Raw genomic sequence first — 27,187 nt, 5'->3', positions numbered from 1 at the left:
ATTCTAAACAAAACGAGAGTGGTGTGGAAACATTCTCCTATCCAGGCCTAGCTATAGGCTAAAATAACACATGGCTTACTAAGCAGCACTGTAAATTTTTCAGAGGCTGAAAACAACATTCTTACAGACGATTTTCTTGGTAATCCTTGCATTTCCTTGCCAACCATCGCGGCGGCAAGAATGACCAGCATGTTTCTGGGATTTTAATGTTTCCGAAATTTAGCAGTATCACTCTTACATTTACGCGGCGAAGCATTAAAGATACAAACTCGTGCAAATTTGTGTAACATTTCGTTGTATTCGGAAAAAGGACATGCTGGAAAAATTAACTGGCACCCCTCTGAGTAAGTTTACAAACGCATCACTCAGTGCTGCTTTCTTTACTTATTCAAAACGTTCAAGCCCTACTGACATACTACCTGACGTTAGCGTAGCGTCGTGCAATTCATTATTTTGTATTTTTTGTTAACTAATTGGCTATGTATCTTGAACGATATGTATTAACCTTGTGAGCGTTGTTGTTAGGGTTCCGGTGACCCTACACTTTATCCCTTGCAAATTTAGCTGACCATTGTGAATTTGTGGAGCCAAAACGCAATAAATCAGCCTTCTTGTTTTACCTTTCTCTAGTGTGTAGCTTAATGTAGCCCATAATCATGTACAACGTCACGTACTATCAATATCACTCATGCACATTCGTGTTTTTCTTTAGAGCCATGTTGAATTAGTAACGGTCCCATGGTTTGACGTCAAGAAGCCTACAAAATGTATTCTGCTTAACACTTTTCCTACCGAAGATGACCCATGCTAATCACTGAAGTTTGCACCGCTCCTACCGAGGGCAAGCAGGCCTCGTCCATACAAAAACTTACAAGCACATGTTCGGCGTCACCGCGCATAACTCAGGATATACGTTATACGGGCCTTCATCATAGTGATAGTACCACACTGTTTTAGTGCAAATAATACAGCTTTCTCAGCTAACCTTAGAGTTTTAAAGCTCTGCAATGAAGTTTTCCTTGGTAGTGGGGTTAACAAATTCTAAATTTTTTTTTCAATAAATAGTTTTTAGGGCCCTGTCTTGAAACAAAGATATTCAATATATTATTCCTGGCTGTTTCTTCGCATATATGCTCGTTTGAACGAATAAAAGCAATCAGTATATTTGGGTCGTTTTTCGCAGAAAATAGTAGTAACGAAAGGATTACATAGCATATTCCCGAGTTCCTTATTTGCGTTTTGTGGCTGAGTTGATAATCACATATTCTATAAATAACTCGCTGCCTAGTTTTATTGTCTTTGTCTAATCGAGCTTGTACATTTCATTTTTGATGTTGTTTTCCGCGCCAAATTTCGCTTCTTTTTGTTTTATTTTCCATAATATTTTTTTTTTATTTTAGGTGCACTAGTACAAAAGCTTGGTATGACTCTGTGAGCACCATAATACACGATTGATTGATTGATTGATTGATTGATTGATTGATTGATTGATTGATTGATTGATTGATTGATTGATTGATTGATTGATTGATTGATTGATTGATTGATTGATTGATTGATTGATTGATTGAGAAATTTCCAAGAACCTGCACAAGGGTGATAGAAAATGTGGCTATCAATTTACTCCTGCAAAGAAACCTGGCTGTAAACAGTTTCATCACAAGAGCACGTGTGGGGCTGATATCAACGCGAGGTCCCACCCTTTGATATCGATTCATTTGGGAGGGAGGGGAAAATGAGAGGAACAGGAAGGATAGCACGCATTTTCTAAAGCTTCTACTGAGCACGTTTTCAGGGATACATGTGCACTTTATAAAGTGACGATGATTTAACAGACGCAGCCCACCGAGCAGCACCGAATTTGTAACAGCAAATAATGCAACCAACAAAGTTTCTATAGCACAGGGACTTTTCAATGACTTAGCTGTTGCCGATTTCACTTTATTCAAGAACTACTTTTGCAAACTTGCTCGAAGGAAGTATCCCTCTTGCATTCTTTCGCCATCAGATTACGACGAAAATGTAAGACAACGAAGACCGACGTGCGAACAATTTCGCAAACAAAATGAATGGTTCGTAAAACTTCCTTCAACATTCTCAAAATCGCATGACGGGAGAAAATTTGTAAATATTACGAAACATTCGGGAGAGTTCGCAGGTATGGCGTATAGGCACTAGCGCATCGTTGAATTTGCGCAAGAATCTGTCGCCAAAGGGCACTAAATATGCAAAAGCATCAGCGCTCTCGTTTCGTATGTTGCCAATATGTATGGCTGCATTCACTGAAGCGCCAGAGCTCTTCCCTGAGGATAACAATAAAGAACAACGCCAAAGTGCAACTAGACAGAGGAGATATTGTGCTTACTTTCGTCTGAGTTTCTCCAGTGCAGACACGTAGGACTCTCGAAAGTGCAGAAGTCTGAAAGGCGCGTTACGAGCATAGGCATTAAAACAATGTGTTTTTCGTACATTACAAAGTCGATTTTGCAAATCGCCACTGACATTTCGCAGTTCTCACAGCGGCGTTGCGAGCAACGTTCGCCTGCTAGTGTAAAACTGCGCTTTAAATGGAAATATAGCAGCGGAGACTTCTCCAGCCGGGAACAACAAAAACATGGAAGGCAGTTCAACCTCTAGTTGAAGTTGATGGAAGACAAAATCGGGGTGAGAACGGGGAGTTACACCGAGATAGCTTGCAATGGGCATTAAAATGCACGAAATTCAATTTAGTCGCTTTTTGTGGTAGTTTAATAGGGTCCGAACTTGTGGGCACGGCGTTACGACGGAAGAACAACGCAAACGACGGGAGAAGAAAGAGGAAGAGGAAAGAAACAGCGCCAAGTCCTGTCCCTTCTTTCTTGTCCCGTCTCTCACGCTGCTTTCGCGTCATGGAGTGATAGTTAAGCTGAGCAGTACTATAGAGGTTGCGTGGCTACTTACTCTCGTGAGGGCAAACGCCATCAACCAGCTCGATGTCGTCGAGAAGAACTCCTGATTCTTGCAATGTCATTTCTGGTACAAGTGCTTCAAACGCAACCTGCAAACGAACGTGAGCGCACTTATCATGTATAGTTAGCAACCTACACTCCATGGTGAGAATATCTAATGTACGACCGGTTTTGTTATATATGGCTTTTTTTTTAGCTCCACTAAATTTTTAAAAATCACCTGTGGCATGTAGAACAGTTCTAACCCATGAAATAAACTACTCGATGAGGCGGACATTGCTTCCATGATCAATGAAATGCCGAATTTGCTAACTAACAAAATTTGACTTACTAAGTTTTCTTACTAATTATTTACAGCATATGTTGCAATCTATGAAATGTAGCTAGTGAGTCTACAAGGCATATAGACTTGTAATTAATTCTGAGGATGTCACCGGTTTTTAGATATGCGCCATCGAATTTGCGGTAAAAATGAAGTCTTGTTCCGCTTACTTTTTTAGGAAACATTGTTTCATGCACTGAAGTACAATAGTATCTGGAAGGCCAATGTATTTCGTCGGGCACTTTGAAAATTAATCACTCGAAAGTGGTGTAGTCCTCAGAATAGGTTTCAATTGGATACGCCTTGCGGACTCACTGTCTACAATTTGTCAGTTGCAATATGTGCCGTAATGTATTGAATTCAAAAAATAATTAAGGATAATATATTATTTATTTAATTGAACATTTTGATTAGTTGTGGAAGTACTGTCCGTTTCATCGCATAATTTAGGTCAAGTGTTTGAACTGTACTGTCTGCCACAGCGGATCTTTTAAGAATATTGATGCAGTTAAAGAAAAGCACCCGGTATAATGTCATGAGTTTATCCTTTCATAAATTTTGCCTTAGCCTTGTACTCATACGAGTTCTGCACACGCATAATGTTCAAGGCACGGTCTTGTTTGCAATGAAACTTGCTGTTTCTCGAAAAGCAACAGCTCTCTCCACTTCATCTGAAAGCACTTCTGTTCGTATCCCCATTCATATCATGGGCGGGTGACACTCGGTAGGAAAAGGGCTTTTTTTTAACATGTCATTTCTATTGCAAGGTTACGCATGCACGATCCTGTCAAGGTAGTGCAACTTGCCTGCCATGTCTTCTCCGACCAAAAAGTAATTGTGCGAGCATTCCACCAAGGATTTTCACTTGTCACAAATGTGAGCGCAGGATCACCAAGTCCCGTCCCCGGGCGAAAGCTGGTGGAAGGAGAGAAGAATGCAATTCACGATTCTATCAGAGTGTGGCGCGGCCTCCTTCCGTCTCGCTGACCCGGCAGTCGCACCACCTTGGGGTGGCAAGGAGTTATGTTACTTGCTAGGTCGGTCGTTGATTTGTCTCATGACCGGAGAAATAAAGTCGCGCATTTAATAACTGCACCTTGTAGGCTACAATATCGATGCTTCCTTAGAAGCGCATTTGTTTGCTCACGCACAACACGGCAATAGTCAAACCAATAATCGGTGAACCAGCGCCGCACGTCTAATCATAACGATATATGCGCCAAAGAGCTCCCAACATTTCGCTATATGCAATAGTTTATTGCATGCACGAAAAGAAAACTATCACCTTTGTCAACTCATGGGAGCGCAACATGTGTTGAGATCCCATGCGTCACCTCGTGTTCGCGTCATATCCAGTGTTTCGGTTCGTCCCCGTTGCGTCTTACGGTACTCAGCGCAATAAAAATGAATATGCACCAACTAGCCCAATGCATAGATAATCTTCGTCCCCTACGCCTACTGAAGTAGCCTGTTATGTGAAATTCGAGCGTTCGAGCGTATTTTTTTTTCGCTTTATCGCCCCAATAATTCGTTGATATTTTCGCGAAGACATGATTGCAAGTGAGGCTGTACTTACTTATACACATTAAGAGTGCTGTCAGCGCCAAAAGCACGCCACCAGAACGTCAAGCATGTCGCGGCGGTTGCGCCACGTTCGGGCATAAAAACCCTGCCAAATGAATGCAGCTTTTGGTCTACGTAAGTCGTGTTTAAGTATAGGAGATGCCCTGAAAAAGACGAAAACGAAAGGTCACAATTAAAAAGAGAGTTATATATATATATATATATATATATATATATATATATATATATATATATATATATATATATATATATATATATATATATATATATATATATATATATATATATATATATATATATATATATTAAAGTAAGGAAGTTGCCAATACAGTTTTCATCTGAATACAATTATTGCTTAATGTAAACTTGAGTCAAACATAAATGACCGTACGACGTGCGTAAGAGAATCAATGTAGTTCTAGGCATCGCACGAATCTTTTGTTTGTTTTCATGTTCACTGTGTATCTCTGCAACAAAAGTTATCGCATTTTGTTCAGACACATCCTGAGTTTGCAGAAAAAGACGCACTAACGGGATCCTATGTTTCTGAACTCACTTTAAATCCTACGAACAATTTTCACTTCGATAAAAAAAAACTGGGAACCGAACGGATATCTTTTTTTCAGTGAATGTTTCCTACTAAATAGCAATATAAGCTCTTCTACATATTAGTGAGCATATGAATAATCCAATCGGCATGAAAACATACGACCATGCTCAGACACCTTAGGGATTTATACTGTGTAGTTTCTGAGACTTCTTTTTATAACACCATTGTTTTTACTAAATGCATGTTCACTATTTTTCAAGCTTCCTTCCATTCCTTCCCAGTACAACTTCAGAAAAGAGCAGACGCAGTGAATGTCAAGAAATGTGTCAGCCAAGCGTGATTATTTTTACTATCTCCCTAAGTGAGATTTCAGACATACTTGCGCGAAGCATTAACAAACCTGCCTTTTAGAAGCCTTGAATAAGTCGAGGCGTAGCATTAGTTGCTATGTTATGACGCGATAACCGTAGGGCTTCAGTCGACTTTCAAGTTTTCTCAATTCTCACAGTGAAGCAGATCTTATAGCTTAAGCTGAGGCATACCCGCTGTACTGTCTGTGCTGTGGTCACGAAGTTCGAAACTCGAACCATTTACGATAGCCCAGTCCCGTGCGTTGTTCAAGTCTGGTTCAAGGCCGCAGTCTATGCCTCCTTCGAACGAGCACATCGCTGAAAGAGAAATGCCCACAAAAAATTGCTTACAACTTCTCTGCTTTGCGCACAGTTCTTCTACCAACATATAACGCTTCTCGACTCATGCACACAAAAATGAATTATGATTCAGTGACCTATAATGAACTCACATGATTTCCATGCTGTTTTAGAGCAGATGCACATCTTCATCAAAATTTTTTTTTTACTCGAGTGAGCATTGCAACCGTACGATAAAAAAATATCTCGCCATGCTACGCTCTGCACATACTCTCAGTCAAATGATGTTGCACGTGTCTGAGCCTATTAAGGTGACGTCCCCTATCATCATCATCAGCAGCAGCAGCAGCCTGGTTACGCCCACTGCAGGGCAAATGCCTCTCCCATACTTCTCCAACTACCCCGGTCATGTACTAATTGTGGCCACGTCGTCCCTCCAAACTTCTTAATCTCATCCGCCCACCTAACTTTCTGCCTCCCCCTACTACGCTTCCCTTCCCTTGGAATCCAGTCCGTAACCCTTAATGACCATCGGTTATCTTCCCTCCTCATTACATGTCCTGCCCATGCCCATTTCTTTTTCTTGATTCCAACTAAGATGTCATTAACACGTGTTTGTTCCCTCACCCAATCTGCTCTTTTCTTATCCATTAACGTTACACCCATCATTCTTCTTTCCATAGCTCGTTGCATTGTCCTCAATTTAAGTAGAACCCTTTTTGTAAGCCTCCAAGTTTCTGCCCCGTACGTGAGTACTGGTAAGACACAGCTGTTATGCACTTTTCTCTTGAAGGATAATGGCAACCTGCTGTTCATGATCTGAGAATTACTGCCAAACGCACCCCAGCCCATTCTCATTCTTCTGATTATTTCAGTCTCAATCAAGATGCGGATCCGCGGTCACTACCTGCCCTAAGTAGATGTATTCCCTTACCACTTCCAGTGCCTCGCTACCTATCGTAAACTGCTGTTCTCTACCGAGACTGTCAAACATTACTTTAGTTTTCTGAAGATTAATTTTTAGACCCACCCTTCTGCTTTGCCTCTCCAGGTGAGTGAGCATGCGTTGCAATTGGTCCCCTGAGTTACTAAGCAAGGCAATATCATCAGCGAATCGCAAGTTACTAAGGTATTCTCCATTAACTCTTATCCCCAATTCTTCCCAATCCAAGTCTCTGAATACCTCCTGTAAATACGCTGTGAATAGCATTGGAGAACGTCCCCTATAGTTATCACATATTAGTTGCCCTTATAACTTGATGTCCTTTTTTCTGCTTTCTCACAACGTTGTAGATACTATGAAGAGGCCATTGGAGAAAGCATGTTCAGACGCCCAGCTAAAATTATGAGCTTCTATTAGTAAAGCTGTTCTGTTACACATCGTTTGTTGTACCCATATTGCGGTATTATGTAATTCGGTATTAACTTCTGTAAACTTCGCAATGAATAAGATACGAATCGGCAAGCAAATGATTTGGGCAGTAACACACATTGTTCAAAATTTAGGGCAATTATCGAAACACTTATGGTCATTGCGGCTGACACGACACTGCCTTTTTTAGAGTGCAGCTCTGAGGCGCCCGTTCCTGGATCGATTTTCGCCGTCCGTCGCCCGTGCCAGTGCTCGCGCGCTCGTCGTCGTCTTCTTGCACCGCTGGCTCCGATGCCGTTCATCCTGCCAGCGTCCCCATACTGCCCATCCCTCTGAGAAGGCGCTGATGGCACTGGCCCGCTGCCAGTCGGTGCGGTGATTTCGGTCTCGAATTCTTTGCCTCAGTACATCGTGAAATGAAAACATCCGTGTAGCTGCACCCAAATTTCGCATTAGGGAGTATTGTAATCGTCGTACGTTTCTTAATTAGTGCAACAAGCTTTCGTGCAATTCGCGATAGCGCAAAACAAATCCATTCCATTTACAAATACCCTTTTAGTTCGTACAGCAAAACAGAAGGTTTCCGCGATATTTTTTTTTATTCGCACGCCTCTGAAAGCCCCGTATAGGTCATATTATTTTCTACAAATGCGATGATACTGAAACTCATCTAGCATCTCCTGCTCAATTATTTCTATTGTAAATGAGCATCAAGAATAATTTCAGAGCCCTGCCTCATCCCTTGCTGAAGCTTGTTTGTTATTTTTCATGTGCCTGGTTCGTAATGCTCCTGTAAATTTTGAGGTTTCAGCGCATAATTTTATAAAAATGTAAGGCAATCTAATTTTCTTTCTTACTTTGTAGATACCGATAGGCTAGTTCGTGAGCCATGACACTGAAGCAGCGCACTTACATCTGACACGTACACGCACACATAGAAAGGACATACACAGGCGCTGATTCTTTCTTACTTTTTTCAGCAGCTCTCGTCACCTTAATTTTCGACCTGCTCTCATTTTCAGCGTTAGGGAAGAAAAACCAATATGGTGGACTCACACGTCGCTGGACAAGGTCCCGGCATGGCAGACAGGTCGTCCAAAGCAACCAAGCCAGTTTGAATGCGAGCCTCTAAAACGATCTGAAAAAGGGTTTTGACATTTCAATTTTTAATTAAAAATCTAACCAAAAATTAGCGACCACGCGTAAGGAACTTTGTAGAAGGTAAAGAAATACATTAAGCTTAGACTTCGTCTTCCCTAAACGGTGCTTCTACTGAGAGTATTGCGTCAGAAGTTGGGCAAAAATTGCTCACTTGCGTGCCTGCTTCCAGTGCGAACTCTTGAAATTGTGCTTGGCCGTGTGTCCATGCTACTAGCCGTGGTGTTGAGCTGCGCCAGGCGACGTCCGACGCCGAGGAGAGCAAGACGCTGAAGCTGCGTTCAAAATATTTATAACATTGACATCGTGCTTCGAAATCCGTATTTGCATGTGCTCGCTTTCAACACAAGCCTTAGCAACAATAATAGCTCCTTTCAAGGGATGCCAAATACCACGGCATGCCTGACCGCAAACACGGTAAACAAAAACGGTAAACATAAAGTGTTATATATATATATATATATATATATATATATATATATATATATAGCGGTGTGTGGGGTCGTTCGGTGGGCGTGCGCCCTTCCTATCTATTCCCAACAAGACATCCCACACGTTTCCTTTTAATGATAGTAGCGTCGACAACTGTTTATGTCGCTTACTGTGTTGGGCAGCAAAATAGTCCTTGTCCTCACAATATGGCCATGTGCTCATTGCAGCATCAGCACGCTATAGAAGTCAGCACTCGGCCGCTAGTCGCTAATAATTCGCTCGTAAACTACACGCAGCCCGCGGGCCGTACGTTGCGCACACCTGGGTCCCTATAACGTAAAACTATTCCAATCTGCTTTTATTAAAATCTCCTGACGTCAAATTTACGCAACCACCGACGCCAGCATCAGGCGGTAACCAGCAGCACTGTTTGAAGAGCCCAACGGAATGCTCTCCTCGTTTATAGGAGGTCACTTTTGTTCGCTTTCAAAGCGAATAGCATTGCCTACATTGAGCGATTTTTTCTTATCTAATTGACTGACAAGAAGTGAACAGCACGCTCAAGGGGAGAATGTTCCTATGGGATCGAGCCAGGCACAGTGAAAGTAGACAATCAGATAAGGGGGGTGGTGCTGGCGTCTGCGAATAGTCCGCTTTACTCAGCTTGCAGTGGCCGGCCAAAAATCGCGGAGGCGTGCAAAGGAAGGTTAAAAAGGCCGCTAAAACGGATCCTCAGCAAATAAGAATTGGCCGAGCGTTCTCGTATACGTTCTGAAAGGGCTCGATAACGTTATACTGCCAATCAAAAAAAATTATTACGCGCAAATAAATCCATGCTCCTCGGCAGATTTTAGAAGCCAGTGCCATAGTTATCGGCGGGCAGCCATCTTATATTCCTTCCGAATAGAAAAGAATAGGTTCCGGCTATTCAGAAAAAAAAACTCAGTTTTGTTCTGCATATTAGCATCTTTAACGCGTACATGTCACTTTAGCACAGTGAGTTCTTGCGGTTTTGTGACGTCGCGTGACAGACAGGCGAAGTGGACGCGGCCTGAAAACTTTTCACCTATAGCAGAGCGCTAATGCCGAAAAAGGCGTCGAATCAGAAATAATTGTATGTGTAATATGTGTAAAGAAATAATTACTCATGTTTAATCAGTGTGTATTTATCGTATATTATCAGATGAGGTGTTTTCGCGGTTTTCGTGACGTCGCTTGAGACAAGCAATGTAGGGGTGGCCCGAAAATGTTTCCACCAACCGTGGAGGGCTGATTGCAGAATTGGAAGCGAAAAGTTTGGAGCATCATTAAGTTATGGCGCCCCTGTTTTAAGCATATGTCGCTGCCGTGGGCATAAAAACACCAGATGCGATATCTGACCGACGTTATAGGGATGTCGGGAGCATTCACAGTGCCGCTTCGAGGTTTGCACTTGCTCAAAAATGGGCTTTTGAGCTGCATACCTAGTACAACGCTGATACTTGTCATTCGTATTTATTCGTTACAGACATCATGGAATTCCTGCATTCAAGAGCTACACCAATCCAAGTATTAATAAACTAGTTCGTACGCTGGAGCGCTTTTAAAGAACAGATGCTGAACAATAATGATAACGAAGGCGTTATTAGCCAACTGACAAACAGCTCTCTTGAATGATAAGCGTTAATCATTGATTTATGCAGACGTAAAATTTATATGAACCGTTGGATCAAATTATATTTGAGCCATTACTTCAGTTTCGAATAATTTCAGTACTATGCTTACGTGGGCACGTTGGTACATAACTTATTGAGAACAAAGAACGCGACCATGGGGCATGGAGTGAACCAAGAAGACAACAGTGCTTCATTGCGTCGGTTCTTCTTTGCTGTGTCACCATGTTTCTTTTGGTAAGTGGAGCGCGCTTCCAATAAAAATTATACATGTACAAAATATGAGCTTTCACATAACCTTCCACGAGGACAAGTACAAGACACATCTCAAATTTGAAACCGAGAAACAAAGAAGCTTGCCTGCTATTCCCGTCCACCAGCAAGAAGTACCAGAAAGAGAAGCACATTGACTTGAGCAAGTCTGTCGACACTGTAGGACCTTTGAGCTGTGCAGATGCTACGTCAGAGCTCTTGTTCCTTTCTACGTATACGTAGTGCCCTATTGAAAAAAAAACATGACGCCTTGGCAACCCTGATTTCCTTCACTCAGTTACTTGTAAACAACTATTATACAAAAGACTCCTTCAAACGATATTTCTAGATACTTTTCTCTTCATTTGCTAAGTAATGTTTTAAATATAGATTATATCAGACGTAAATCCCTTGGAGTCATTACATCCGAACTAATTCGCTATAGTCATGCTGCAGAATATTTTTCTGTATCCCATGCACGTAAACAGTCCCCCTTCGCTCTACACAAAACTAATTTCACGACACTTATTTTTCTCATTCTAGACATTTTTCGATGTGGGAATCAATTTTTAAAAATCGTCTGTTCGGTTGCGCAAACGGGCCGTAACGCAATCTACATTTTTTTACAGATATGCTTGGTTATACGTTTGACGTAACGGCGTGCCGTTCTTGAACAAAATCGTAAGCAGCGGACCAATACAGATAGCCTATTTCCTAGCTCAGAACTGCTGTTTGCAGTAAAATGCGCAACCGATATCAACATAACAGTGTCCTGGAAAACTGCCCCCCCCCCTCCTAGTTCCTTTCTCAGTCCTTACTCAATCTACTCTGTGCCTGTACTTCTGATACACAGGTAAGCTGGGAGCCTGAAATATAAAATTTAAAAATTCAATAATTATCGCACACGAGAAGCCAGGGAAAAGTTGAAGAGTAGCTAAATTACCAACTTTACTCTTATTGATTCGACCAGTCAATATGTGGCGGCTTTGCATCTGGTCAAAGTTTTTCAAAGAAATGACAACACTATTGGTTATCATGCTATACGTCTTACCCCTTTTAATAATGACACACAATACGCGGAAATCAGTTCAAACCTTTATCAAACATGATGGATCGTATTGATAACGACGCTACACGACGTTATCAATACGATCCATCAATCCTGACTGTAATGTAATATACCGTGTTTGAAAAAGCAGAAATTTACTTATCAGCGTCTTTCATAATTCAAGTGACTGAAACACGTTAAAACTATTAAAGTCTATTTGGTACAGGCGTGAGCTATTACCTTTGTAGCTCCCTGTTGTGTGGTCAAAATTGGGAAAGACTGGGACACGGTTTTTTGGATCGTTCAGTTTCCATTCAAGGTTGCTTCCGCTTGTTCTTTCCGGTTTCCAGTTACAGTAAGTGGCGTTCTCGAAATCACAGCCTGTGGAAAGAAGAATCCATCGCAAACTGGCCGTTACTTGCTAGCTTTCTGTTTGATTCTATTACTTCAATTCCAGTCGTATTATGGCTATATTCTGCACGAAGTTCGACTAGCTCTCCCCTCCCCCGAAAATTGCTTGAATTCAAACCAAGTCCTCTAATCGTTAACCTACCGCAGTCCTAGGGACATACAAATTTCGAGCTGCTTGGATGTCTGCGTCACAACGATTAAGGTACAATGACCAGTCCGGAGAAAGGACTGTTTTTTATTATTATTATTTAAACGCATTGGCTAATGTGGTACATGTCAGTTTTTCCGACGTTCCAGATATTTCTGTTTCTCAGCCTGAAGCGACAGTATAGAAAAACAAAAATTCCCTATTGTAAAAATAGATGACTAGTGCTGTTCCATGTGACAGAACAAGTTTATCGCAAAAAAACACCAGCGTTTGCAAACTGATATCATTATTATCAGATATAAAGATCACAACAGTTAATAAAAAGGGTAAAACTAGGCGATTCCAAATACCATTGAACCTTCACAGGGTTAAGCGCGTAGGCGACTTTGGCATATCATTTAAAGCCGAACAATAAAGCTAGGTATTTGTACATCAGAACTCGAACACAACAGTGAATTCTAAGATCGATGAAAAAAGGGTTCTTGCAAACACAAGTAAGTTCATGTCATCTGAAGATGCCCTTTAATGCTTTCGTATACAAAATAGCCCGAGTCACAGGATGGCAGAAAAGTACTGTTACGTACCGACTTTCTTGTAAGGCGCTTCGGGAACAACTGCATGGAGACAAAGAAAAGTGTTAATCCACTTCACATCACTACTTCGCTTTGTCGCTTGTACCTTCTCTGCTCGCAATGCAAGGAATCAACCGAAATCTTGCAATACGTCCGTAATCCACAGGGCGGCTGTGGTTTAGGGACGCAAAAAAAACGTAGGGCACAAAAGAAAATGTGCTCAAAGAATGAGCCCTTAACATTTTCTTAGATATACATCAATCCATACGACAGCTTGGCTGCGCGAAAGAATGCATAAAGAGATTCCAGCAAATGCACCAGTGCTCGTTGTCGCGACAACAGGCGTGCAGAAAACGTCAAGGATGACTTACATCTTAGATGCCGAGTCAAACGCAGTGAACCAACGAAACAGTAAGCCGAGAATGCCCATGTCTGTTACGACACTTAGTGCCGACTTCTTTAATGCTCCTACCTGCTCTTGGGTGACCCACGCTGATGCTGGCAATAGCTGCGAAACCAGTCTGTTGATTGGACCGAGTGATCACGACGTGTATCTGGGACTCGGCTGCAGCAACAAGGGGCACTTCAAAGTCCTGCCAGTCATCGCCATCGTGGAAAGAGCCCAGCTGCACCCACTTGCTCGTTTGGTCTCCATTGTTCCAGACGGATTGGTACACCATGAACGACTCCGTACCTGCAAAAAACAGATATTATTCAGTACGGCGTGTATGCTACACAAGATAAACAAGTTTGTGGAGCCCCAACCCCCTCATTTTTTTTAACAGGGGAGCTGTTCTTGGTCAACCCTGTGCCGTCGTGCTGCTTGGCGTCACGCTGGCCACGTGACCTGAGAGCGAAAGGGGCGAGAGTGAGACGGGCGGCAGCACGGCGCCGAGGGGGCGAGAGGAAGGCAGACAGCCGCGCCGAGCCGAGAAGGTGTGAGTGAGTCAGGCAGCCAATGAGCGTTTGCGAAAAGTAGGTCAGTGAGAGGCTCGGTGGGCTATAAACAAAAGGAATCAGTTCTTGCTCCGCATTTGTTCTTCGAGAACGTGAGCGCCAGCGAGATCTAGTGCGGGAACGGGCCCGCCGTCGCATGCTACACTGTTGTAGTTGTCGGGGATCTCAACAGCAACATTTTAAGGGAGAACTAGATTGTACAGTACAGGGCGGTCCTTTATGAAAGGGAACACGCGAGCGCGTGGCCTGTGCTCTGCGGAGGCTGCTTAGAGCGCCAGCAACAGGCAACAAGGGGAAGCACGTCCTCTTGTAGCGTCATCTACGGGCGGCCAGAATACGCAAACACGGCTGATAGGCAAGCGGCTATGGACTGCCTCCCACGCCAGGCGAATGTGCAACAGACGGGGCCTTAAATGCAGCGTCTGCTGCTAGCAAACCGCACTCCGTATGCTAGCACATTGGAAACGTGGAAGGACCAACATATCCCGCTAGTTAACTGGCACTCCCAGTACATTTTAATGCGTAAACATTCTTCGGCGAGTACCGCAGCAAGATCTGTCCACCACGCGAAAAGTGTAATGCCTTGTATCCGCACAAAAAGGCGCAATGCGCGAAGTTAAGACCTTTAATCATTATAATAGTGTAAATGTAGATGATTGGTAGCTTTATAGGCGATGAGGAACACTTGAAAAAAAATATATTTATTAGAGAGAATAACAATACAGATACATAGGGTCCACAGAAAATCCACGGGGAAGCCTACAGTAGGGGTGGGCCAACTTGAAATTTGGATGTAAGCCAACATAAATTTGGGGATAGGCCAACTTGAAATTTGTGCGTGGGCCAACTCTTATTTGGTAGTGGGTCAAGGTGAAATTTGGGGGTGGGCACTTAAATTTGGGGGTAGGCTTATGCACACTTTAATAACTCCAGTGGAGTTGCTGCGTACTTTTTTGCAATACGGAGCCCTGGCTACCCCTCCCCCATACCATGAATAAACGTCAGCTGATTTGGAGCGGTTTAGGAGAGAAGTGCAATTAAGTGAAACGTACGCTTAGGTAAATAAACGTAATTATTTTGTTACTTATTATTCAGGCTTAGTTATTTCTATAATGACGACGTTTGCTTGATTGCTTAATTAATGAACATTAGGTAAAATTATGACGACGACGTTTATATGTGTAATTAGTAATTAAGATTGCTTAATTAAGTCAAAATAATTTCAAGGTACCCTTCATTCTTGATTAGGCTCCGTTGATCTAACCTTAGTAACTTTTGATCAGTCTAAAAATTAACATAAATTGAGTTTAATTAGCCTAAGTATTCCTAATTACCCTCTATTAATCGGTGTTACAATTAACGGATTTTGTTAGCCTTTATTAACCTTACTTTCCCTTATACCTCTCAGTACTGACTATATATAGTCAAGCTCATAAATCTCATCAGTCATACGTAGTTATAAGGCATGCTCATATACAGCTCCATAGGATCTCATGTAATTCTATACATGCAGTGTATCGTGTCACGTGTTACAGACAGAAAAACTGGACGGGCGGACGGATTGACAAAGTTCCGAGGGAAGAAGTCCTAGACTGCTTACGCATTAATACAAGGCACTCCAGGAGTGCCTAATAATGAATGAATGTGTGTTGTTTAGTGGCGCAAGGGCCAGGTATGGCCAAAGAGCGCCAAGACAGGGTGCCTAATATGTACCGGGCGTTTATTGACGCTTCCACGTTTCCAGTGCACTTGCGTATCCAACGCGGTTTGCTAGCAGCAGTCGCTGCGCTGCAGGCCCCCTCCTTGCCCAACAGTCATGCGAGGATAGGGGGGGGTCCAGCTAATTCTAGCAGGCGCTTGCCTATCGGTCATGCCTGGTTGTTCTGGCCGTCAACAGGTGACGCCACAAGCAGACTTGCTTCTCCTTGCTGCCACGTGCTGGCGCTCTAAGCAGCCTCCGCAGAGCACGGGCCACGCGCTCGCGTGTGCCCTTTCATAAAGGACCACCCTGTACATGCGTGCGAAGTTTGGATTAACATGTTTTAGCAATGCGTGGGGCAAGCAGCCAACGGCCATTAGGGGCGCCTGCGTTGACTTGGTCTTCGCGAACGTGACTGACCAGTAGCCGATAGGTGCGCCGCTCGCTGTATACCACAGCGATGACAAAGCCGTGCTCACGAGGTGTAAGCGGCGACAACGGAGTCCCGCGCAACACTCGGCAACACAAGCTGCACTGGCGAGACAAGACCAAGCAACGCAAACGGAACGCCCCGATAACGAATGAGACACAACGCAAAATTTAAAAAGCTACGGCCAGTGTTCCACTCCATGAAAACGGAAAGACCAGCTCCGCGGTTCAAACAGTTTTCCCAGAGTGTAACGGGTCGTAGTTGTCTTTTTTTTTTTTTCTGCACTTACTTGTGACGTTTCCTTTTGTTGCTCATGGGGATGTTATTACATCAAAGGGTATGAATGTGAGCTAGTTGTTACGAATCTATGGGTGAAAACAGCGCAATATAAGCATGGACAAGGGAGGAACACAGGACGAGCGCTGCCCTGTGTTTTTGATTTGAGGGCCCTCTGAGCGGAATGAGTCTCGTAATAGCATCCGTGTCTTACTCTGTGCACTACTCGGGTTAGTTTTGACACTATTTTTTTCTTCATTTCGTTCCCCGCTAGTTCCCGCAGCCAAGCTTCCCGAGAATAAGAAATATAGCCCGCGCATTTTATCGTTGAAAACACGAATCGAAAGTCTCAGCTTGCATGAGGTGGATATTCCATCGTGTCAGCGCTATCGTTAATAACTACCGTATTGTATTTAACGGGGAGTGGTTTCTTGAAGGTATAAAGTGGAATTCCTTCGCAAACATCTGTTAGGCCATGTGCCAGCTATATTTATTTATTTATTTAGTTATTTATTTATTTATTTATACAATCTCAAATGCTCCATAGCAGGGCTTTACGTGAGAGGTAGGGGTTGAAAATATAAAGCAGGTCAAGAAATGTTATTTTAGTTCGCCTTTTTTTGCGTGATAATAACGACTGTTAGGCCACGTGTGCCTTGTCAGCGTTCCGTACAGGATTGCTTTTTCTTATGCCGTTAAAAGTAACTACGTAATTCAAGAAAAATAACAAATAAGTACAAGCTTAGCTGACAGGCTTAAAGCACTGATGTTTATCACTCAGCCTGATCGCTGGAAATATGCAGGACCGTCATGTAGGTGCACTCTATACTTCAAGTAATTCAGTTTTGGGCCGACGTGCACTGTCGGCATTATAGCGTCTTCTGAATCTACTTTATTTCTTCATCCTTAAAGAGGAGTGAGATAAATGCACTATTGATGTGACCTTACACAGCGCAGTGCAGCGTTGCACCTATAATTTCCTTTCCATCGTTCGTTGCCTGGTCCTTATTTTACTCTCAGGTTTATTTATTATCCTCAAAGGTTCAGCGCAATAGGTTACTACTGGTAGAATGCGCTGATTGCGCACTTCCATTTTCAAGGATGTCAATATTGTGCCGTTCTTGACTTCACAGTACCTGCCATATACGCTCCAAATCATTTTAATTCATTCGAAAACTTTCTTTCGGTGATCCGGGTTTCCTGTTACTATTCGGTATACGCCCGCTACGCGGCGCCAGCAGCTCCTCTTCGCGTCATAAAATCGTTACATTTCAGTGAGTATGTGATTCCCTGAGCTCAGTAACTGCACTAGCGATTATGTGCCCCCGACTCATCCATACGTATAGAGGTATCCGGAATCTGAGAAAGCATTTGGACTGCATGCAGCAGCAGACACGCGCTGTCTCCAGTGTCATTTATTAGCAAGTAGCATATCCAATAGATGTGCAGTTAAGGGGCCCGCCTTTGTCGAGTCCACTTTTAGTCCTGGCATTGTTTTTTTTTTCTTACGCGTTTGCTTCAGGAAGCGGCGCATTCCGCAGACGCGCGTGCAGCGAGTCGCAAACCCCGATGGCGGGAAAGAAAGCGCGCCGCACTGCACGTGCACCAATGTTGCTGGCACTGCGACTGAATCACCGCTGTGGGGCGGGGCACGAGAATGATCCCAACGGAAAATCCTCAGCGATTGTCAGCACCCAACGCAAACCACATCCCCTGGCTTGTGCAAAGCAGCCTTGGTTAGAACTCGACGGTTTGCTGATTTATACTAATTTTGCCTGCTAGACTTCTACTAGAAGTATACTAGTTTTGCCTGCTTGCTTTCCTTTCTCTTGTTAAATACGTAAGCATTTCTATGTCGACTCAGTGAGGAAGACCCTCGCCGACGCGTGACGCTTTCACTGAATAAAGAAAATGTTGTATTAATAGAAATAAATCAACGAAACGTTGGCGGATGTGAGTTTCGAACCTACGAGCGCACGCTCATATACCGAGTGCCTTACCTACTGGGCCAAACACCCACTTTTTTTTTCTCTTCACTGCGTGGAATAACGAGTAGTGTATTGCGAAAATTAGTGGCATTACATTTAGACACACATGAAAAACAAATGCACATATGCTACGCAGTCTAATGAAAGTTGAATAATCGGGCAAACAAACGCACATTATGGAGAAGTCGCATGATCGACACACATGCCGAGCCGCCTCACTAAACGAGGTCTGTCTTTTGAGAAGAGGCAGCTCAAGTGCGTAGTGAGGTTGGAGTGTTTGATCCCCTTGCTCGGCTAAACACCCACGCGTGCAGAACGTGAATATACCTGAACCATTTGAATGTGTTGTACCAGTGGTACAAAACAAATGTCAAAGGAGAACAGTTTATATGAAGACATTATTGAAAGATTCGGTGATGCTACAATAAAATCCATCTCTAGGGCCACATGTAGAGCCGACTTACAGCCTTGTGGACATCAGGAAAATTCCGATTTTTCCAAAATTTTATGCCGAACACGCCACATCCCCGATCCGTTTCGTGGTCTCGGGATGCGCCTTCCATTGGGGCATTCCTTCATCGACCGAAATGCCACCGATCTCGGAGGGCTGATGCGCTTCACGTCGCGCAACATGGAGAGATACGCAGTCAATGAGCCGATAAGGATCATAAGTGATGACGGGTTAAATGGGCCTCATCACGGTTGATAATGGTTCGACGAGGATGGATCAGGGGCAAAAAAGCGACAAGGCGTAATGATCGGAGCAATTCTGATAAGGTTGATGAGGACCGATAAGGGTTGATAAGGATCGGATCAAGTACGATAAGGTTAGTAAGGACCTACAAGGGTTTATAAGGATCGGATCCTGTTCGATAACATTGATAAAGACGGAGAAGTGTTTATAAGGATCAGATCAATAACGGTAAGGTTGATAACGACTGATAAGGCTCATAAGGGCCGGATCGAGTCCGGTAAGGTTCATAACAATCGAACTGCATATTTTTTTATATTATGTCGTCCCGTGCCTTGAAATAAACGTTACGAAAGCACGTACGTAAACAATATAATTCTAATACCTAGTTTATGATTCTTGATTCATACAGAGAAGAGCCCACCAGTGCCCTGAAACGCCGAAGAAAGTCTAAGATAAAATTTCCGCGCCTGAGTGAAAGTGAGGCCGAATACAGTAGAAGAAGGAGCACAATTGTGTAAAGTTAAGGTATGCGTGGAGAAGAGTCCGAGAACACATAGATATGCCCAATTTCGCAGACCAGTGGTCCACCGAAACTTTGTACGCGTAACGTATTTCTTTATATGCCACTTACTGTTTCCATTCCTAAAGTAACGTAGGAGTAGAGTGTCGTTTTGTCCAGCACGGAAGACAGGGCTCCTCAGTGTGGCGCTGGCATTTGTTTGGCTGCCCTGAAGCGGCACCGTGGTGTCGACGTAAGCGAACGTCTTTGAAGCTTCAAGTCCTGTTGGTGTAAAAAAATGTCCACTCTTGTCAATAAAAAAAGTACCCTCACTTAACAACAGAGCATTTTTCGCTGCACACCATCGCTATTGCTTGCCATCATTTCTCCGCCAAAGTTAGGCATTACGGACAGAGTTGGCCGTTGGCACGACCGCGTACCAAATGAGCTTGATTATTGCAGATCAATCTATCAGCCGTTCAAAGCTCTGGCGAAAGCCGTAGCTCACCCTCGGACAGCCCAACCAGGGGAAGCGCAGGAACGAATGTCTTCAGCAAAGGCTTCCTCACGCGGCCGGTACCGACGAACCATCGGAACCCCGGGTCCGATCCGCTCACGCTGCTGTAACCGCAGAGGTCTTCCTCGAAGTTGCAGTTTGCAACATGTGAGCTTGGATGCGTACTTAGGCGGATGTCGGCCAAGGCTAGCAAGCTCCTGTAGCCTGATGCACGTCGTAAGCTGCCTTGAATGACAACCTACAGCCACGCAAGAAGTGCGTGGAAGGAAAGAGAAGAACACAAGCACAGCCAGCCTGACAATTTTGTACAACTGGAAGATGGAGTAAAGCAACATAAATCACACACTACAAAGCCTTAAACTACGCATATTTTAACACTGCCCTCTGCGGTTTGAAGCTCTGTCTCTTGTGTCTCTTTTTGTTCTTAATACTGGGGTTTTACTTGCCAAAACCACGATATCATCATGAGAAACGCCGTAGTGGGAGACTCCTAATTAATTTTTGAGCACCTGGTGTTTTCTAACGTGCGCCGAATTTGGGACAACGCTGGGATCAAGTATATCCGTCATGTGGTGCAAATTAACCATATTCCATATTTATTACGTAGTTTCATGGGTCTTATAACATTTCGTTTCCCCCTTTAAAAAATTATATGCTCGAAAAATTCAGGAAACCTTGGATGACCAAGAATCTACATAAAATAATTGTGTATACAACCAATGTTTACAAACGCAAGATAGAATCCTTTTTTACAGAACTTAAGAAATATATAAATCAACAAAACTACGGCTTAGATATCGGTAAAACCACTTTGCTTGTGGAACGTTTCCCCAAAATAGAAAGTGACAATAGGAAAGTATAGCCCAAAATTCATAACCTAACAAATACACCTAACAGGGATCAAATTATTGCAGTTGAAACAACTGACAACAAAATGACTGGCGCTGATGTAGCCCAACTGAACGAGTTTTTCATTAGTGTTGGAGGTTATACTACAGCTGGAAGTAGTGTAAGAGCGACTCACAGCATTAAGGACCTAGTTTCTACTCCACAAAATTCAATACTACTTTGTTTAACTACTCTCATCGAAATAACCATTTCTTAAGTTGAAAAATTATGTTCCGCTTGGCATGATGGTATTCCGGCTATTCCACTAAAACCTGATTGCCTGTTTAAGTCAGGTAATATGCTGCATTTCCAACCTTATGTATTCTGATGAACCAAGGGTAACACGCCAATGTCCTATATTTAAGGGCGGTGAAAAAATAACACATTAATAAATTACCGACCAACTTGTATTCTAGCGTTCCTAACAAATACTTTTCAAAGTGTCATTAATATCCGGCTAGAAAATTTTCGAAGCAAGGACAACGTTATTACTCCCTCGCTATATAGATTTGTGAAAATTAGGTCGACCGGGCAAGCGCTGCTATCAGTAAAGAAAAAATTATTTAATATACTGAATGGAAAAAATATCCGCTAGGTCTCTTCCTAAATTTTAGAAACGCCTTTGACTGCGTCCATCATGGTATGTTGTTTTACAAACTGAGCAGGTATGGTGTGCACGGTATAGCAGCTCGCAATTGATAAAAAGTTATTATGAGTAATATTATTATTATGATGAGTGATAAAAAGTTATTATGAGTAATCGACTGCAGTATGTTCACGTTAATGGGGCCTCCTCTGACAAATTGGTTATGAAACACGTTGTCCCCCAAGGATCAATATTAAGGCTTTTGCTCCTTAAAGCCTATACCGCTGATATACCACAATCGACTCGATTGGTTATGTCGCGGACGACATAACCATTTTTTTTCATGCAGTTCCTTATGCAGTGCACAGACAATGGCAAACACCTACTTTATAATGTTACGTAGATGGTTAGGTGCTAATAGTCTGTGTATGATTTCATCAAATCTAATGATATACTTTCAGGCCAAGAAACGCGGTTGGGGACAATGGAGTCCGGCATTGTTTGTGCAGGTGGCTACATGCAAAGGTCACGCGGTGTGGTCAAAAGAGACGCACGGTTCGACACCAAGACGGCGGCGGCGAGTTACAGCCGTCGGGGGAGTGGGGAAGCGTACGGAGAGTGCGTAAAAGCGGGTTGGCTGCGAGTCGGGGCCTCCGCCGTCCGGTTCGCGGAAGCAGTGCCGCGGCTCTGAAGTCAATCCATCGCCCCTGGACCGCACCTATGGCGAGGCATACCGCGAATTTCTCGGCGACTGTTTCCACGAAAACCTCTGCCGGAACAGGCACATCATGAAACGCGCCACGCATCTGAGAAAGAGTGTTGGCTGCTTTTATAAAATGTCTAAATTCTTGCCCATCTAGTTAAAATTATGCATGTACTATGCGATTGTATGCCCTACGCTACCTTACTGTATTCTAGTATGAGGAACTACAGGATCCGGCAATTTTCGGAAACGTATACTCTCACCAAAAACGCCTTTTGTGTTTCATGGAGGGTTTTATGGCAGGCCGCGAGACTTATCCTATGGCACCACTTTTTTTTTTCAGAACCACCATATACCAAAAGCAAATCATATATGGCTTCTTGTTTGCTTAAACATATCTACAAAAAATGTTTATGTTCCACTAGCGTAGATAATGTATCCAGCAGATATGTTTTCCGGCAGAAACGTTAGCAAATCGCCATCACCCCTACTAATTATAGTAAACAAACATTAAATCAAGTCCCTACAATCATTAACCGTTATCACTTTCATTAAGAATATGATTTGTCTGCTACACGTCTGAAGAATGTCAGTTCTTTGCTGAAGAGAATGTAGAATATATCCGAAAAACATAAGGTAATGCTTTCAATCAGACTCCTCCACATATACCACAATGATTGTGCCAGCAATTATTTGATCTAGTTGCAATAATATATAATACTACATTTAGTTTTTTGTGTGCATGAAACTGTTTTCAATTATTACTTGTTTATTTTTTCAGTGCATACAGCAAATATAACGCTTCTCTTGTTACCTGTGTTGAGAAACATTATGCATACAGAATTAATGATTTGGATATTGATAGCTTTATACAATGATTAGTTTTTCTCCTGTGTCTGAATCACAATCACGCCACCAATTTATTTGTTTGCAGTGTTAATAAATCTCATATATATATATATATATATATATATATATATATATATATATATATATATATATATATATAGTGTTTGATGTAGAAATCTGTGCACTGTGCCAACTATGCACGGGTAACCGATGCTCTGTGAAGCACAAAGCCTTTTGTCTCGTTTTCCCCTTTTTCCTTGAAATGAGATGCTAATCACATTAAAAATTAACTGAAATCTTCAAGATGACAAAAATACACCCGCCTCACAAAAGTTTCACTTCACACAGATTCGAACATGTACGTTGGATCTGGATGTCTTTTTAGCATTCATACATTTCTACAATTACCTTAATATTAACTCCTTGACATTGTGAAATAATATTGCACCCGTCCAAGAAGTACACTATGTCTTTTTAGCATTCATACATTTCTACAATTACCTTAATACTAACTCCTTGACGTTGTGAAATAATATTGCAGCCGTCCAATAAGTACCCTACGCATGACTCCTTTATTAAGTGGCCCTAATAATCGTTAAAGATTGCCGCTGTCAGAAATGTGTTCCATTAATGTTACACGACGGAATGGCGTCAGAAGATAGTGCGTGTCGAGCCCGAAATGTAGGTGCATACCATAAAAACTCCAGGATGAAAAAGCGATTTTTTGTTGACACGTTAAAGAGGAGATGTTAATGCGCTCATAGAAATTTCGTTCTATGAGCGAAAAAATTTCGTTCGTTAGGTCACTAATCACTTGATCTTATCAAGCAAGCTGCGTATGCCAGTTCACATAAAGGGAACGGCATGCTGCACTGCAAATAGCTTATATATATATATATATATATATATATATATATATATATATATATATATATATATATATATATATATATATATATATATATATATATATATATAGAGAGAGAGAGAGAGAGAGAGAGAGAGAGAGAGAGAGAGAGAGAAGGATGTATAGAAAGGCAGGCAAGTTAACCAGACGTAGTTCCAGTTGGCTACTCTGCACGTAGGGGAAGAAGTAGGGGGATAAAAGGAGAAAAAGAGTGAAAGGGGGAGATAGAGAGGGAGAAAGCAAGACGAGCACAAACAAACGGCGTACAATATAGAGTGGTAGGAGGCGGCGTTCTTAAAGTTTACAGCGAAGGCCCGTAGACCGCAGGATGCTTAGTAATGCGAGTAAGGTCTTCAGAGCGGATGTTCTTAGGGAGCACTGACCTAAAGCTTTTAGTTTTGATAGTGGACGATTGTCCAATTGGTCCTGCACTCTGCACATTACTTTTCTCTGGGCGCGATATCGCTGGCACACACATAAATTGCGTGCGAGCGTCTCATCGCTGCTGCATGTGTCGCACGTGGGGCAATTGGCCATTCCAATAAGGAAGGCATATGAGTTCGTAAATTCAACGCCTAGCCACAGGCGATACAGCATGGTCTGTTCAAGTCGTGGTAACCCAGTCGGTAGATGCATCCATATAACCGGAGAGAACGAACGCAAACGACACATGGTGAAAACGTTCGAGTCCCACAGGGGCAAAGTGCATTCACGGGACATCAATCGCAAGCCAGCCGCAGCGTCGGTTCGCGAATCAAGACACGTTGACCGCTTTCATGTGCAGCTCGAGCGGCTCCGTCGGCGTAGTCATTCCCGCGGATGCTGCAATGTCCTGGAAGCCACTGAAAGATTATATTGTGTCCCTTTTCATGACTACGATTATATATCTGTCGAATTTCTGCATATACATATGCATGCATCGGTGTCATCTACCCTGGCAGAAATGTAAGATGAGGCTCAAACAAACTGGCATAATATTAACGTGGTCGGTCATCACTGGTGGGGCAATTGTTTCGCCTTTCGCACTTCCCCTCCGACGCCTCTCTTCTCTCTATGTGCTCGTGTAAGCATGCGTTAACATTAAAAACGCACCTGGTTTTAAGAACAGTACCTAGTCGATGCATACCTTGAAGTCAAGTTCCTGTGGAGAGATTTCGACGCGGGCCAAATTCCACGTGCGGACCGGGGCCGTGGTTGGAAGTCGCCAAATGGCAGCCATTGTTGTACTTAATGAGGATTGAAGCTCCACCGACAAGTTGACTGACCGCGGTCCATCCACTATATACCAGAGCTCCAGTAAACGAGGGCGGTTGACTGTTGACCACAAAGGGCTATCGAGAGACGCCCTGATGGGTTGGTTCTGCGATGAACTCAGCAGCAGACAGAAACCTGGAAACACATAAACGAGGGCGGGGTCAAATCTTATTGCTAAGTGTGTACGCCTACTATAGTTTTAAACGGTAGTTTCTGCGCTTTCGAACCGAAGGATCTCTCCTCACCGGAAAACAGGGGTCCAGACTGCCTCCTGGCCTCCGACATGCGTTTATCAGATGACAAGGGCACACGTTTCCAAGCACCTTTAGCGTTCCAGTTGCACATGCCGGTTTCGAAGTCGCACAAGCCTTTGAAAAACACAACGAATTGATCATGGACGTAGCACGTTGTCGCAATAATGGAGGTGATGAAATGGAATAGTTAAGTCAACATGTGAAATAAATGAAGGCAGATACATATCATCACCATCACTACCACCATCATCATCAGCCTATTTTTATGTCCACTGCAGAGTGAAGGCGACTCCCTGCGGCCTCCAATTCACCATGTCTTATGCCAACCGGCTCCAACCCGCGCCTGCGAATTTCCTAATTTCATCACCCCACCTAGTATTCTGCCGTCCTCGACTGCCTTCCCTTCTCTTGACGCCCATTCTGCAGCTCTAATGGGCCACCGGTTATCTACCCTACGGCCTACCCAGCTCCATTTTTTTCTGTTTATGTCAACTAAAATATCGGCTATCCCCGTTTGCTCTCTGATCCACGTCGCTCACTTCGTCTCTGTTTTATACGTTACGCCTAACACTTTTCGTTTCAGCGCGCTTTGCGTAGTCTTAAGATTGTTCTCGGGCTTCTTTGTTAAACTCCAAGTTTCTGCCCCATATGTTAGCACTGGTAGAATGCAATGAATGTACACTTTTCAACGACAGTAGTAAGCTCCCAGTCAGGATTGGTAATGCCTCCCATATGCACTGCAACCAATTTCTATTGTAAATTTTATTCTCATGATCAGAGTCCCCTGTGAGTAATTGACCTATAGATAACTGTACTCCTGTATAGACTCTACTAGCTGGCTGGTGATCCTGAATTCTTCTAACCTTGCCAGGCTATTAAAAATTATCTTTGTCTTCTGCATATTAATCTACAACCCCACTCTTACACTTCTTCTGTTAAGGTCTTCAATCATTTCTTGTAATTCGTCTCCAGTGTTGCTGTACAGGACAGTGTCATCTGCAAATCGAAGGTTGGTGAGAAATTCGCCGTTGATCCTCACTCCTAAGTCTTCCCAGTTTAATAGCTTGAATACTTCTCCCAAGCATGCAGTGAATAGCATTAGAAAGATTGTGTCTCTTTGTCTGACCCATTTCTTTGAGTATCTTTCTACTCTTCTTGTGGATAACTATAGGCTTTCATGGAATCTTTGTAGATACTTCCCAAGATATTCACGTATGCCCCCTGTACTCCTTGATTACGCAATGTCTCTATGACGGCTGGTATCTGCACTGAACCAAATGCTTTTTCATGATCTATGAAAGCCATATAGAGAGGTTGATTGGACTCCTAGACATATATGCATTGACAAACATAGAAACGGAGACCTTATATAGAAACTGACGATATTAGCCCGACCGACAGCCTGGCATGCTGCTTGAAACGAAAGAGCAAAGATAACCCACATCACCACAAGTTGTAATTATCTTACAACAGTCTTAGGGGTAGGTTTAATGAAGACAGATGTTTCGAGCATGGGTATGATCAGCGTGTTCTATTTCACATTTGTAGTCAAAGCACAAAGGCCAGACACTAGCTAACATCGAAAAG

The 27,187-nt window shown here is 43.0% G+C and overlaps 1 protein-coding gene across 1 annotated transcript in view; it reads right to left on the bottom strand.

Moving 5' to 3' along the window:
- LOC142588573 (MAM and LDL-receptor class A domain-containing protein 1-like) overlaps positions 1–27,187 on the bottom strand; it is a 273,168-nt gene that overhangs the window by 152,529 nt on the left and 93,452 nt on the right. The window contains exons 20-34 of the mRNA XM_075700413.1: positions 25,592–25,714; positions 25,219–25,481; positions 20,151–20,397; positions 19,775–19,924; positions 13,572–13,793; positions 13,112–13,141; positions 12,209–12,349; positions 11,029–11,167; positions 8,739–8,859; positions 8,483–8,564; positions 5,947–6,072; positions 4,847–4,997; positions 4,077–4,185; positions 2,941–3,037; positions 2,366–2,419 (exon numbers count right to left, since the gene is read on the bottom strand). Coding sequence (XP_075556528.1) covers positions 2,366–2,419; positions 2,941–3,037; positions 4,077–4,185; positions 4,847–4,997; positions 5,947–6,072; positions 8,483–8,564; positions 8,739–8,859; positions 11,029–11,167; positions 12,209–12,349; positions 13,112–13,141; positions 13,572–13,793; positions 19,775–19,924; positions 20,151–20,397; positions 25,219–25,481; positions 25,592–25,714 — 2,055 coding nt within the window. The remainder of the gene's footprint in view (positions 1–2,365; positions 2,420–2,940; positions 3,038–4,076; positions 4,186–4,846; positions 4,998–5,946; positions 6,073–8,482; positions 8,565–8,738; positions 8,860–11,028; positions 11,168–12,208; positions 12,350–13,111; positions 13,142–13,571; positions 13,794–19,774; positions 19,925–20,150; positions 20,398–25,218; positions 25,482–25,591; positions 25,715–27,187) is intronic.

The sequence above is a fragment of the Dermacentor variabilis genome, chromosome 1 (genome assembly GCF_050947875.1).
Source record: "Dermacentor variabilis isolate Ectoservices chromosome 1, ASM5094787v1, whole genome shotgun sequence".
Classification (NCBI taxonomy): Eukaryota; Metazoa; Arthropoda; class Arachnida; order Ixodida; family Ixodidae; genus Dermacentor; species Dermacentor variabilis.
Note: the sequence above shows the minus strand (reverse complement) of the source record. Positions and strands in the feature narration are given on the sequence as shown.